General features: G+C 37.7%; 1 protein-coding gene across 1 annotated transcript in view; it reads left to right on the forward strand.

The window, feature by feature from the left end:
• CUNH4orf45 (chromosome unknown C4orf45 homolog) overlaps positions 1-11,831 on the forward strand; it is a 75,684-nt gene extending 63,853 nt beyond the window's left edge. The window contains exons 4-5 of the mRNA XM_007951647.1: positions 10,769-10,958; positions 11,811-11,831. Of these exons, the coding sequence (XP_007949838.1) occupies positions 10,769-10,958; positions 11,811-11,831 (211 nt within the window). The remainder of the gene's footprint in view (positions 1-10,768; positions 10,959-11,810) is intronic.
• Positions 11,832-13,660: the final 1,829 nt, after the last annotated feature.

Here is a 13,660-nt window from a genome sequence, read left to right on the forward strand (position 1 = left end):
ACCAAAAAACTTAAAAGGAAAAACTGAGGAACGAGCTATTTATAGAGGGCTTTGCAAAGCACCAACATATTTCTAGGAATCTGCATGGCCACACACATGTGCAGAGCTGTGTCCATGCCCAGGAAAGCCTGAGAAAGGCCTAGTCTCTCACCTTTGGTTGATCTGGAGGCTGCATGAGAGCAAGAAATGAAAGCTAAGACAAAGTTGTAAACTGCCTGCTGAAGCATTGAAATTATGCCTCCTCAACAGACACAAAGGTTGTAAGATTTATTAGTACAAAGGAAATATATGTCCAATCATTAGTTGACCACCAAGCAAACCAAGCAGAGACTTCAGGGGGCACACATGACTAGGAATACTAAGATTTTACATAATTAGTCAAGGATATCACTAAACAAACAGCAGCGACATCAACACCACCAGTATAATAACAACAGATAGCAACTTTAAGTCATCCAAGGGAGGGAGAGGAAATCTGATTTCCGGAGTTGCCACATTACATTAATTAAGATGTCAAGTTTACAACAAAAGAGTATGAGAAATGCAAAAAAAAAACATGAAAGTATGACTCATAGAGAAAAAAAAAAGTAGTCTATTGAAACTGTTTCTGAGAAGCCTAGATGTTGGACTTACTAGACAAAGACTTTAAATCGTCTGTGACAAGTATGTTCAAAGCACTAAAGGAAACCATATCTAAAGAATTAAAGGAAAGTATGAGAATGATGTTTCACCAATCAGAGAATATCAATAAAGAGATAGAAATGATAAAAATAAATAAATAGAAATTCTGGAATTGAAAACTAGCTTGTTTCATTGGTGAATTCTAGTAAATGTCTATAAGTGAATTACCATGAATCCTTCACAAAACCTTTCAAAAGAACATGAGAGGAAGGAATACTTCCTAACTAATTCAGTGAGAGCAGCATTAAACTAACACTAAAACCAGACAAAGTCATCACAAGAAAAGTAAAATCAATATCATTTATGTATGTTGTTGTTGTTGTTAGGTGCTGTGGAGTCATCTGTGACTCATAATGACCCTATGCACAGCAGAACAAAATACTGCCCAGTCTTGTGCCAGCCTTACAATCCCTGATATACTGAGCCCATCGTTGCAGCCACTGTGTCAACTCATCTTATTGAGGGCCTTCCCCTTTTTCATTGATCCTCCACTTTACCAAGCATGATATCCTTCTCCAGGGAATAGTTCCTTCTGACAACATGATCAAAGTAGGTGAGATAAAATCTAGCCATTTTTGCTTCTATGGAGCATTCTGGTGGCACTTCTTCTAGCACAGACTTGCTAGTTCTTTTAGCAGACCATGGTACTCATTTTGTATATAGATGCAAAAAACAAACCTCAATAAAATAGTGATTGATTTGCATTGGAATGCTAAAATATGCATTGAAATACTAATGGGATGTGATCCTCTTTGAAAATAGAGATTTTTGCTATGATAATGATGCCATATCGATGTAAGATGTGTCCTAAACCTCATTATTTCTGAGTAGTAAAAATAACAGATTAGAGATAGTTGTGAACACATACTAGAGAAGATAGAGGCTACGTGAGGATTGCCAACAACCAAGGAATGCCAGGGCTACTGACAAGGAAGAAATCGACAGAGCCTGAATCAACAAATCCTGGTTTGGATTTTTAGCATCCAGAACTATGAGGAAAAAAAAAAAAAGTCTGTTCTTTAAAGCTACCTGTTTGTGGTATTTGTGTTACAACAGCACTAGCATAGTGCCTAAGGCAATTGACTGCTAACCAGAGGGCTAGTGGTTCAAACCCACTAGCCACTCCTCAGAAGGAAGGTTGGGCAATCTACTTCTGTAGTGATACTGCCTTGGAAACCCAAGGAGGGGTTGCTATGAGTCAGGTCCGACTCGATGGAACATAACAACAACAACAACAGCTAACTAAGACAACTATTAAACCAAATCCAGCAACATATAAAAATAACTATACACCATGACCAAGTAGAAGCGTTTATCTCAGGGATGCAAGATTGGTTCAATGTATGAAAATTGATCAATGTCATGTATCATATCAATAGAATAAAAGATAAAAACCCCACAATCACCTCAATAGACACATACAAAATATTTGACAAAAATCCAATACCCCTGTTCAATAAAAACACTAAAAAAAATAGAAATAGAGAGGACATCTTCTATTGATAACAGGCATCTGAAAAGAAACAAAAACCACAGCTAACATCACTTAATGATGAAAGACTTGATGTTTTCACTGTATGATTAGGAACAAGAAGACAAGTATGTCTGCTATCACTATGTCTAGAGATTCTATCCAAAGCAATAGGCTGGGAAAATGAATAAATGGAGATTGCAATGGAAGAAGTAAAACTATCTCTATTTGCAGATGACATGATCCAGTATATAGAAAATCTGAAGAAAAAAAAATATACACACATATGTATACACACATATATATATGTATATATATACACACACATATATATATGTATATACATATATATATGTATACAGACACACACACATATATATATACACACATATATATGGGAGCTCTGGTAGCATAGTGCCTAAGGCACTTGACTGCTAATCAGGAGGCTGGCAGTTCAAACCCACCAGCCACTCCTTGGAAGCAAGATGGGGCAATCTACTTCCGTCATGATACTGCCTCAGAAACCCAAGGAGGGGTCACAATGAGTCGGGTCCAACTCGACGGCACATAACAACAACAACATACATACATATATGTGTGTGTGTATATATATATATATATATATATATATATTAGAACTAATAGATGAGTTCAGCAAGGCTATAGGATACAAAATCAAAATACACAGTTTTATGTCTATGCACTAGTAATAATAATAGAAAAGCAAATTTTTAAAATGCCATTTGTAATAGTATCAAAAATAATAAATACTTGGGAATAAATTTAACAAAATAAACAAAAGACGTGTATACTGAGAACAACAGAACATCATTAAGAAAAATTAAAGAAGACCTAAATAAATGGAAAGACATCCCATGTTCATGGATTAGAATAGTTCATATTGTCAAGATGGCAATATTTTTTCAATTGATCTACAGATTCAATGCAATCTCTATCAAAATCACAGCTGGCTACTTTGCTGATATTGACAAACTGAACTTAAAATTCATATAGAAATGCAAGGACCCCAGAATATCCAAAACAATCATTAAAAAGAACAAAGTGGAAGGACTTACACTTTTTTATTTCAAAACTTACTGCAACACTTTGGTCATCAAGACATTTTGGTACTGGTATAAGGATACACATATAGATTTTTGGAATAGAATTGAGAGTCCACAAATAAAGTATCGTATTTATGTCCAGCTGATTTTTAATATGAATGCCAAGGGAATTCAATGAGGAAAAATAGTCTTCACCAGTATGTACTTCATTCTTCATTTTCAGCAAGCAAGATTGTGTGATCTGCATATTGCAAGTTGCTAATGAGTCCTCCTCCAATCCTGATGCTGTGTTCTTCTTCATATAGTCCAGCTTTTTAAATTATTTGCTCAACCTACAGATTGAATAAATGTGGAGAAATGATACAACCCTGATGCACACCTTTCATGATTTTAAACTATGCAGTATCCCCTTGGTCTGTGTACATGTTCCTCATGAGCATAATTAAGAGTTCTGGAACTTCTATTCTTTGAAATGTTATCCATAACTTTTTATGATCTATACAGTCAAATATATTTCAACAGTCAAATAATATACAGGCCTATTATATAAACAATAACACCAGGGAGGTATGCAGTCCTTAGAACAGCCAACCATACAAATTCAACAGGGCAGCATTTGCCCAGGGATAAACCTCAGAAGGACAAATAGGAACAGTAAACACAGGAAGGAAGTGGGAAGAGTGTTGTTACATTGTGGGGATTGCAATCAGTGTCGCAAAACAAAATGTGAAGGAATTGTTCAATGGAAAATCAATTTGCTCTATAAACTTTCACCCAAATCACAATTAAGAAAAGTATTAAGTAGTATAACGTTAAACTAAGAATCTTTGGTTTGTTTATTTTGATTGTGTGTGTGTGTGTGTGTGTGTGTTTGCTGCTGTTGTATGGCTATCACTAACACTGAACCATTAAGGATGGCCTACAATTGTGTTCCATCTGGATCCAAATTTTCTGTTCCTTGGTTTACCTATTTCAACTTTATAGTTTATTTGTTAGGTCAATATAGTGTATGCAAATCTCCATAGTTGATATGACTAGTATTTCTATAATATCTTTAAAATCTTCAAATTACAACTAATGTTTCCATTGCTTCTGGTGATTTAAGCACATAGGATATTCTGAATTTAAAATATATTGCAAAATATTTTAGCACTCAAATGTAGGCTAAATTTGTGAAAGGAGTTTTCTAAACTATTCAACATATTTACTTCTATATTATTTTTAAGAAAATTTACACATTTATATGAAATGGTTTTCCTATTAATCAAGCTAACATGAGCTATAAGCAATACCTGTTCCAACCATTAGCTATCCTACCCCTTAAACTTTCTTGAAAATATTCTCAGCTATTAATCCGTCCTTGTAAATGGCAAAGGAACCCTGCTTGTATGGTAGTTAAAGCACTTGGTGATGAACTGAAAGGTCAACAGTTCAAATCCAGCTGCTCCTTGGGAGAAAGATGTGGCAGTCTTGCTTCCACAATGATGTATAGCCTTGGAAACCCTATCGGCAGTCGCTGAGTCAGAATCTACTTGACTGCAGTGGATTTGATTAGACAAGCTACGATGTAGGGAACCATTTCTGCAATCTGTCACTGGTCACAGGGGAAAAGAAGGCTGTAGAAGCAAGTGGGGAGGAGGTGAATGGAAGGGAAGAAATGTAGACACCTTTAAAGTAATCCAGTTCTGACCTGCTTCTTCCCTCTCTGATTACACCCTTCATCAAAGATTAGTTAGGTGTGAAATATCCTTGGATGGCACAAATCATTAAGTGCTTGATGACTCATGGGAAGTTTGGTGGTTCAAACAGACCAAACAAAGTGTCTCAGAAAACATCTGACCATCCACTTCTGAAAGGTCATAGACTCGAAAGCCCTACTAAGCAGTTCTCTACACACTCCATAAGTCGGAATCAACTCAATAGCAACTAATAACCACAGCACAAGATAATAAGTACTGGGAATTGAATGCTGAATGAGACACATTCTGTGCCGTTTAAGGAGTTCTGAGTTTGGGGAAGGTGTTTTGGTTACCTAGCACCACTCTAACAGAAAATACCCCCATGGTGTCTTCAACAGACAGGAGTTTATTCTCTTACAGTTTTGGAAGCTAGAAGTCCAAGTTCAAAGTGCCAGGTCCAGGGCCTGGGTGAAAACTCCTTGACCTTGGGCTTCCGCTCTGCCTCTTGCTCCTGGCCCACTGAAGCTAGAGGTGTCTCTTCAATCAGGTAGCTGCTGGCTGTTGAGGCTAACAAGTTTAAGGTTGACAAATAAAATTGCACAGTCCCAATATTACCAAACCACATGGCAGGCCATTGATTCAAGTCTCATTTACAGTCCCAAGATAGGCAGACACCATGACAGACTGCTGAATAACAACCTAGCTACATGCAAGATTCAAGTATGCCAAAAGCTGGAGACCTTCCTCAAAGTTGCTTCTTATATACTAGAAGCAGCCCACTTCACTAAAGCAGCCACTCAGTGGCTCCAGTAGATTCCACCATGGAGTTGATTACCAGTCTCACCATGAGGAATAACTACATCCAGCTGCCCAGCCACGCCACCAGGCCCAGCCAAGTTGACACATAACCTTAACTACCACAGAAGGTGAACTAGAAATTTAAGTCCAATCCCATTTCTGTCAAGTTGATTTCAATTCATTATAACTTTATAGGACAAAGTAGAACTGCTCCACAGGGTTTCCAAGGCTGAAATCTTTCCAGAAGCAAACCACAACATTTTTCACCAGTGGAGCAGCTGGTGGGTTTGAACTGCTGACATTCTGATTAGTAACCAAGCACTTAAACACTGTGCCACCAGGACTCTTATATTCTAATAGTTCTACAAAATAAGTCCAATATAAAATACTACAGAAGGAGAAAAATTTCTGCCTGACAGGAATCAGGAAAGTCTTTACAGACAAGTTGCTGTTTAAAGCATGACCTAGGTTTCAGATTGCCAGGAAAGAAGGGGAGGGAATTACAAAGAAGAAAGACGCAAAGCCAAAAGCTGAAGATCTGAGAATGCGCCTTCTTCAAAGCTAATATAAAGAAAAGGGAGGATTGAGAGCATAAAAAGGCACTGTGTGCATGTTTGCACATAGGGGCAGGGCAAAGAGAACAGACTAGAAAGGCCCACAGTGGTCAGATCATTTAATAATAATAATAATAAAATAAAAATAGGCGAAAAGCAAACAGCAACCACTCACACAGCTGCTATGCTATGCTAAGGAGTTTGGATGTTATTCCGAGGGCTATGAGAAGTCAGTAGAGAGTGAAACATTATAATAAAATGTGCAAAGACCACATTTAGAAAATCCAAAGAAAAAAACAAGCTCAGCATTTCTCAAGGTGAAAGCACTGAATAAAAAAATTAAACCTCAAGGTGCAATATTGAAGGTTTCTATTGGCAAAGTATTGAATGACCACAGGAAGCATCAAAAGAAGATGGAAGGAATACAAAGAGTCACTATACCAAAAAGAATTGGTCGATGTTCAACCATTTCAGGAGGTAGCATATGATTAAGAATTCATGGTGTTGAAGGAAAAAGTCCAAGCTGCACTGAAGGCACTGACAAAAAGCAAGCCTCCAGGAACTGACAGAATATCCATTGAGATGTTTCAACAAATGAATACAATGCTGGAAGTGCTCACTAGTTTATGCCAAGAAATTTGGAAGACAGCTACCTAGCCAACCAACTGGGAGAGAACTATATTCGGGCCCATTCCAAAGGAGGGGGGGTGGAAACACCACCATTGAGTCAATTCTGACTCGTGGTGACCCCCACAGGGTTTCCAAAGCTGTAAATCTTTATGGAAGTAAATTGCCTCATCTTCCTCCCATGGAGAAGCTGGTTGGTTTGAACCACCGACGTTTGGTTAGCAGCAAAATGCCTTACCCACTGTGCCACCAGAGCTTCTTATTACAAAGAAAGGTGATGCAAAAGAATGTGGAAATTATCAAGCAATATCCTTAACATCAGACACAATGATTTTTAAAAAGTTGTAACAGTATATAGACAGGGAACTGCCAGATATTCAAGCTGGATTCAGAAGATGATGAATCTTGTATGAAAGTAAAGAATACCAGAAAGAAAACATACCTGTGTTTTACTGGCTATGCACAGGCATTCGATGGTGTGGATCACAACAAATTATGGATAGCATCATAAAGAATGAGAATTCTAGAACCCTTAACTGTGCTTATGCAGAACCTATGCACTGGACCAAGAGGACACTAGGTGGTTTAAAATCAGGAAAGGTATGCATCAGGGTTGTATCTTTTCACCATGCTTACTCAATCTGTATGCTAAGCAAATAATCTGAGATGATGAACTATATGAGGTCAAATTAGGACTGGAGGTAGACTTATCAACACGCTACAATATTCAGATAACAAAACCTTGCTTGCTGAAAGTGAAGAGGACTTGAAAAACTTATTGATGAAGATCAAAGTCTTCACTATGGATTAAACCTCATCATAACAAAAACAAGAATCTTCACAATTGGACCAATAACCAACATTATGATAAACAGAGAAATAAGAAAAATACACTGTTGTCAAGGATTTGATTTTATTTGGCTCCACAATCAATGCCTACGGAAATAGTAATCAAAAAATCAAATGACATATTGCATTGGGCAAATCTGCTCCAAAAGACCTCTTTAAGGTGTTAAAAAGCAAGGATGCCACTTTGAGGACTAAGGTGTGCCTGACGTAAGCTATGATATTTTCAATTGCCTCATACACATGTGAAAGCTGGAAAATGAATAAGGAAGGCCCCTTTGAATAATGATGTTGTTGAAGAATATTGAATATACCATGAAGAACTACAGTCAGAATATTCCTTAGAAGTGAGGATGGCAAGACTTGGTCGGACTTACTTCAGTCATCTTATCAGGAGGGACAAGTCCCTGGAGAAAGATCATGTGTGGTAGAGAGTCAGCAAAAAAGAGGAAGACCCTCACCAAGATGGATTGATACAGTGGCTGCAACAGTGAGCTCAAACATAGCAAAGACTGTGAGGCTGGCACAGGACTGGGCAGCATTTCGTTCTGTGGTATATAGGGTTGCTAGGAGTTGGAAGCAACTTGAAAGCACCTAACAACAACAACTGAGGGCACAGGAAGCCAGTAGAGGGTTTGCTGGTGAGGGACATGGTCAATTTTTCCCAACATCAGGAGTCTGTGGTTCTCAGTAGTGGAAAGGGAGTGTCTGACCCCTGTGCATGCAAGAATTTCTCACTATCTTGCTTCATTTAGCTCTCTGCTCCCCTCTTGGTTACCCTCATAAAAATACTATCTCTGGTGTTTCCTATTTCTTATTTGGGTGTATTTTCCTTCCTCAATATTTAACTAACAATAAGTCCCCAAGTTAAGAAAGTCAGAGTTAGGGAGAACTCATGCTTAAGAATGGATTACCATAAAGCCTACTGTATTAAAACTTTGAGTTAAACACAAGGGTTCATAATAATGAATACATACATTCCTTTGTCATGATCATGAAAACATTGTGTAATTTCAGCAGTTCATTAGTTCAAGGAAGTAAAACACTGTCTTCTTTTTTAAGTTGGACCATGTTGCTATTAACACTGTGTTGACTGTGTAACTTGGTATTTGGTTTAAATTTTCCTCTTATTTACCCTTGTAACCATGCCTCTAAAGTGAAAAACTAATGCAAGTGCTGGTGATGAATCAAACAAAAAGAAGATGATCATGACTGAAAATAAACTGGAAATAATAAAGCAATCAAAAAGAAGTGAAATGTCATCAGTCATTGGAAAAGCATAGACTGTTGACTGCCAACCAGAAGGCTGGTGGTTCAAATCCATCAGCCACTCCTTGGAAGGAAGATGGGGCAATCTACTTCCATAGTGTTACTGCCTCAGAAACCCAAGGAGGGGTCGCTATGAGTCGGGTCCGACTCCACCGCACATAACAACAACAACAAGTAGGTTAAAGATTGGAATAATTTAAAGGATAAAGTGAGAATAATGGAGGATGTGGAAAGCTCTGCCCTAATGAAAGCTATAGTTATTACTAGGAAACACAGTGGTTTAGTTATTGAAATGAAAAGACTATCAATAATTTGGTAGGCAATCAAAATCAACTAAATACATGCTTATTAGCCTTACTTAAGTGCAAGAAAAGGCTCAAAACTTTTCCAATGACTTAAAAGCTGCATGTATACCCAGTGAAGGTGATTGTGATGAAGAATTTATTGTAAGTAGAGGTGAGTTTAATCATTTCAAAATGAAGGCAAATTTACACAATATCAAAATGTAAGGCGAAGCAGCAAGTGCTGATGTAAGTGCCACGAGGATTTTCCTGAGGTTTTGAAAAAATTGTTGAGAGAGGTTATTTGCCAGTCCAAACATTTAATGTAGATGAGACTAGCTTATTTTATTTTACTTTATTTTTTTTGGAGGGGGCAATTCCTGAGAGCACCAATATTTCAGAAGAGGAAAAAAATATACCAAGGCATAAAGCATGGAAGGGTAGGCTAACATACTGCTCAGGGGTGACATATCTGGTCATTTCAAGACACTTACGAGGTTGTTCTGATTTACCTACAAATTCAACTTGCAGACAGACTTAGGAACAGATCTTGCTTGTAACATGGGGACTCCTTGTGTTTATTGGTTTATCATTGGTCTCCCTCACTGCAAGATAAGCTCTATGGTAATAAGGACCTTGTATTATTACCATGGTCTCCCCGTGCCTTGTACAGTGTGTGGTGCTAGAATGTTCCTGAATGAGTGAAGTACATGCAGACCTGCCACAAATCTTGGTCCAAAGAACTTGAGAACTCATAAAACTCAGACTCTATGAAGAGAACTTTACATTTGTTGATGGCTCTGGCAACCCATGTAGAGGGATTGTGGGGCTAAGAAGACCCAAGGAGCTCTCTAGAGAGACAACTTTCAAAATGAAATGACAAATCCTTAACCCTAAAATCCCTTTTTTCTGCTAATTTTCCAGAGCTGGCCCTTTATCATCAGAAGGAAAAGTTCAGATAATGTTCTAATTTAAGGCTGCTGGAACCTAGCCAAGAATTTTCCTGAGGAAAAAGGATAGCACCTAGATCTTTCTTCTAACACACTATCCAAAGCTGGCATCTGAAAGCACAAAGCTCATGTTTTACTAAACGCCCATGAAACTCAAAATGGGCAGGCCATGCCTTCCAGGGGAATGCATAAATGTCATGAGTTCTCACCCTTAACATGCCATCTTTAACTCCCTATGCAAGGAAGATACATGGTTGGTTCAAAAAGGCATCCTGCCCACGTGTCCTCGGGAATGAGGTTATTAGATAAGTGTCCAATTTCAGGAGATTTTTCCCTACATCTTTAGCAGCTGGACATCCAGTAAAGTGGAGTGAAGAGAGTCCAGAACTTTCTCAGAATACTGGCTATTGGGTCAGGTTCTTAGCTTTCCTAAGCCACATGGCTAGAAATCACCTCAAATCACATAAGTGAAACAACTACTTGAAAATCCCTGGCTTTGCTTCTAGGCTTTTTCAATTTGAGAACTGACCAACTTGTTTCTATTTCAGGCAACCAAAACCTGATATTCTGGATATGCAAGGAAGATATAGTCGTGGTTTTTTTGCCTGGCACCTTGGTGATTATGAGGACACCAATAAAAGAATTTCCAAGTGGGCTGTCCTTACTAGGCAGCACGAGACGTCAGCACCAAGATCTTCCAGACCATCTAAGCTGCCAAGTTTCCCTCAAAAGGAACAGGTATGATCTTTTGCTTTCTGAGTCATCACAGAAAAAAAAACAACAGACTGTTATAACATGAATTAGAGAACATTGTTAAATAGTAGTACTACTAATAATCACAGTTTTATAGTTCTTCTTAATCTGTAAGGCATTCATAATTTATATTAGATTTCTACAGTAAAGTTTGTATGGTGGGTAAACCAGTTGCTATTGAGTTGATTCTGACTCATGGCAAACCATCTGTGTCAGAGTAGAACTGTGGATCCGTAGGTTTTGAATGGCTGATTTTTCAGAAATAGATCAGCAGGACTTTCTTCCAAGGAGCCTGTGTGTGGACTTAAACCTCCAATCTTTTTGTTAGCAGCCAAGTGCTTAACCACTGCACCACCAGAGCTCCTTATACAATGGGCAAACCAAAAAAAAAAAAAAAAAACCCAAACTCACTGCCATCAAGTTGGATACGACTCATAGCAACCCCGCCTTGGGTTTCTGAGGCAGTATCCCTACGGAAGTAGATTGCCCAACCTTCTTTCCGAGGAGTGGCTGGTGGGTTTGAACTGCCAGCCTTCTGGTTAGCAGTCAAGTGCCTTGGGCACTATGCCACCAGAGGTCCCTATACAATGGATAGGTGAACATTATTCCCATTTTATAGCTGAAGAAAAAAAGAAGTGATGTGGAACTACCTATTTAATGTGTAGTTTTACCTCAAGAGAATGGCTCTCTCTGTTTCCAAAAGGCAAGAAAACTTGGCTTTCCTCCAGTATGAAATGGAGGTAAATCTGTAACCTCCCCTAAGACATCAACAGACTGATCAGCAGAGTAAAAATATTAACAGTTTGAATTCTCATTTTTTTCTTTTACTATCTGTAGAATCTTGGGCAAATTGCATGATTTCCCTATGTGAGTTTTTAAGTAAAATGGGGATCGCACTGTCTGCCCTGAATATTTTGTAGAATTCTCATAAGAATCAAGTAAAGATTGTGACATTTACTTGATATATTCAGTTCAACAATTTCCTGAGGCCTATGTGCAAACCATTCTGCTAAATTAGCCCTCTGCACAATCCCACAGCACAATGCAGTGTGTAATCCAGTATTTGAATATTGAGTGTGACAACAAATTTTAATTACATAAAGGGGACAGAAGAGCTTGGATACATTCAGAGATTCCTGTTCCCTGCACATAAAAGACTCTTCTTGCTCCATTGAAGAATCTTGCCAACTCACTAAAATATTGCTCACTCTCTGTCGCCAGAGATCTGAATCATCAACAATTAAGTATGTCTATTTGAAACATTCTCTGAGGGAGTGGTAGTAGTTCCTGGTAGGTCCTGACCCCAGGGTTAGTTTGTATTGAAAAAGGGAGCAGTTCAGCAGCTAACATTCCAATGTGGTCTGAATTCTGGGATAGGTCCAAATGAGACGATTTATTGTACCATGTGTGGAGGAGGGCTTGAATTAGTTACTTTTCATCAGTGAACTAATTTTGTGTAGGATTAGAGCTATCATAGATTAAACTACCCTAAAAGCTTTCTCCTATCATTTATTAAATCCAATTGAGATATTTTTGTGCTTTTAAATAAATACTTTTTAATCTTGAAAGGATTTCCAACTTACAGAAGAATTGCAAGAAAGTACAAAGAACTCCTGAGACGTTTTACCCAGAATCACCAGTCATTAACTTTGTTTGCTTTAATGCTCTTTCTAAATTTGTATGTATGTGTATGTATGTATACGTATCCACATTTTTTTTTTCTGAATCATTTGAAAATAAGTTGTAGACATTATATCCCTTCTAAATATTTCAGGGTACATTTCCTAAGAACAAAATGTTCTCTCACACAGCCATAGAACAATGATAAGATTCAGAAAAATTAATCTAATATATAGTTCACAGTCAAATTTTGTTAATTGTCCCAATAACATCCTGTGGGTTTTTTTCCCCCGAGTCAGGATCCAAACTAGTATCATGTATTACATTTAGTCATCATGGCTCTTCAGTCTTCTTTCATTTGGAAGAGTTACTCAGTCTTTGTCTTTTATGACACTGACAGTTTTGGAGGGTACAGGACAGTTTTGTAGTGTATCTTTCAATTCGGTTTTCTGATGTTTCCTCATGATTAGATTCAGGTTACTTCTTTGCAGCAGGAATCTCAGAAAAGTGATGGTGTGTCATTTTCATGTGTATCGCATTAAGAGGCACCACTGATGCTGGATTAAATCATTACTGCTGAGGATAATTGATCATTTCATCATAACTCTTCCCTTCCAGAGGTAGATTATTATATTATTCAAAATTATTCACCTTTTAATTAACCAGCTTTCCTTTAAATGTAAATTTTTGGATTATCCCATAGAGGTCGTTTTTTATTTGTGTTAATATTTATACAACAAAACTTTGCCATTTCAACAATTTTCCCATGCACAGTTTAGTAACATTAATTACATTACAGCATCACCATTAACTGTTCCCAAAGTTTTTCATCACTTTCACAGAAGCTGTGTCCCCTAAACTTCATTTCTCCTTGGCCCACAGAATTTTTACAGATATTTCAGTAAGTTCTGCTTCTTAGATGAGGCCATGATGGACTTATTTGATATAAATTCTCTTCTGGGAAAATAATTTGAAGCAAATAGTGTTATAAATTCAAAATTCAAAAATGAACACAATATATTTAAAGCCTCCAACACAGTGCTTCGCAGATAGTCATCAGTGGGTGG

This window comes from Orycteropus afer, unplaced genomic scaffold (genome assembly GCF_000298275.1).
Source record: "Orycteropus afer afer isolate SDZICR_OR568_19922 unplaced genomic scaffold, OryAfe1.0 scaffold00305, whole genome shotgun sequence".
Taxonomy (NCBI): domain Eukaryota; kingdom Metazoa; phylum Chordata; class Mammalia; order Tubulidentata; family Orycteropodidae; genus Orycteropus; species Orycteropus afer.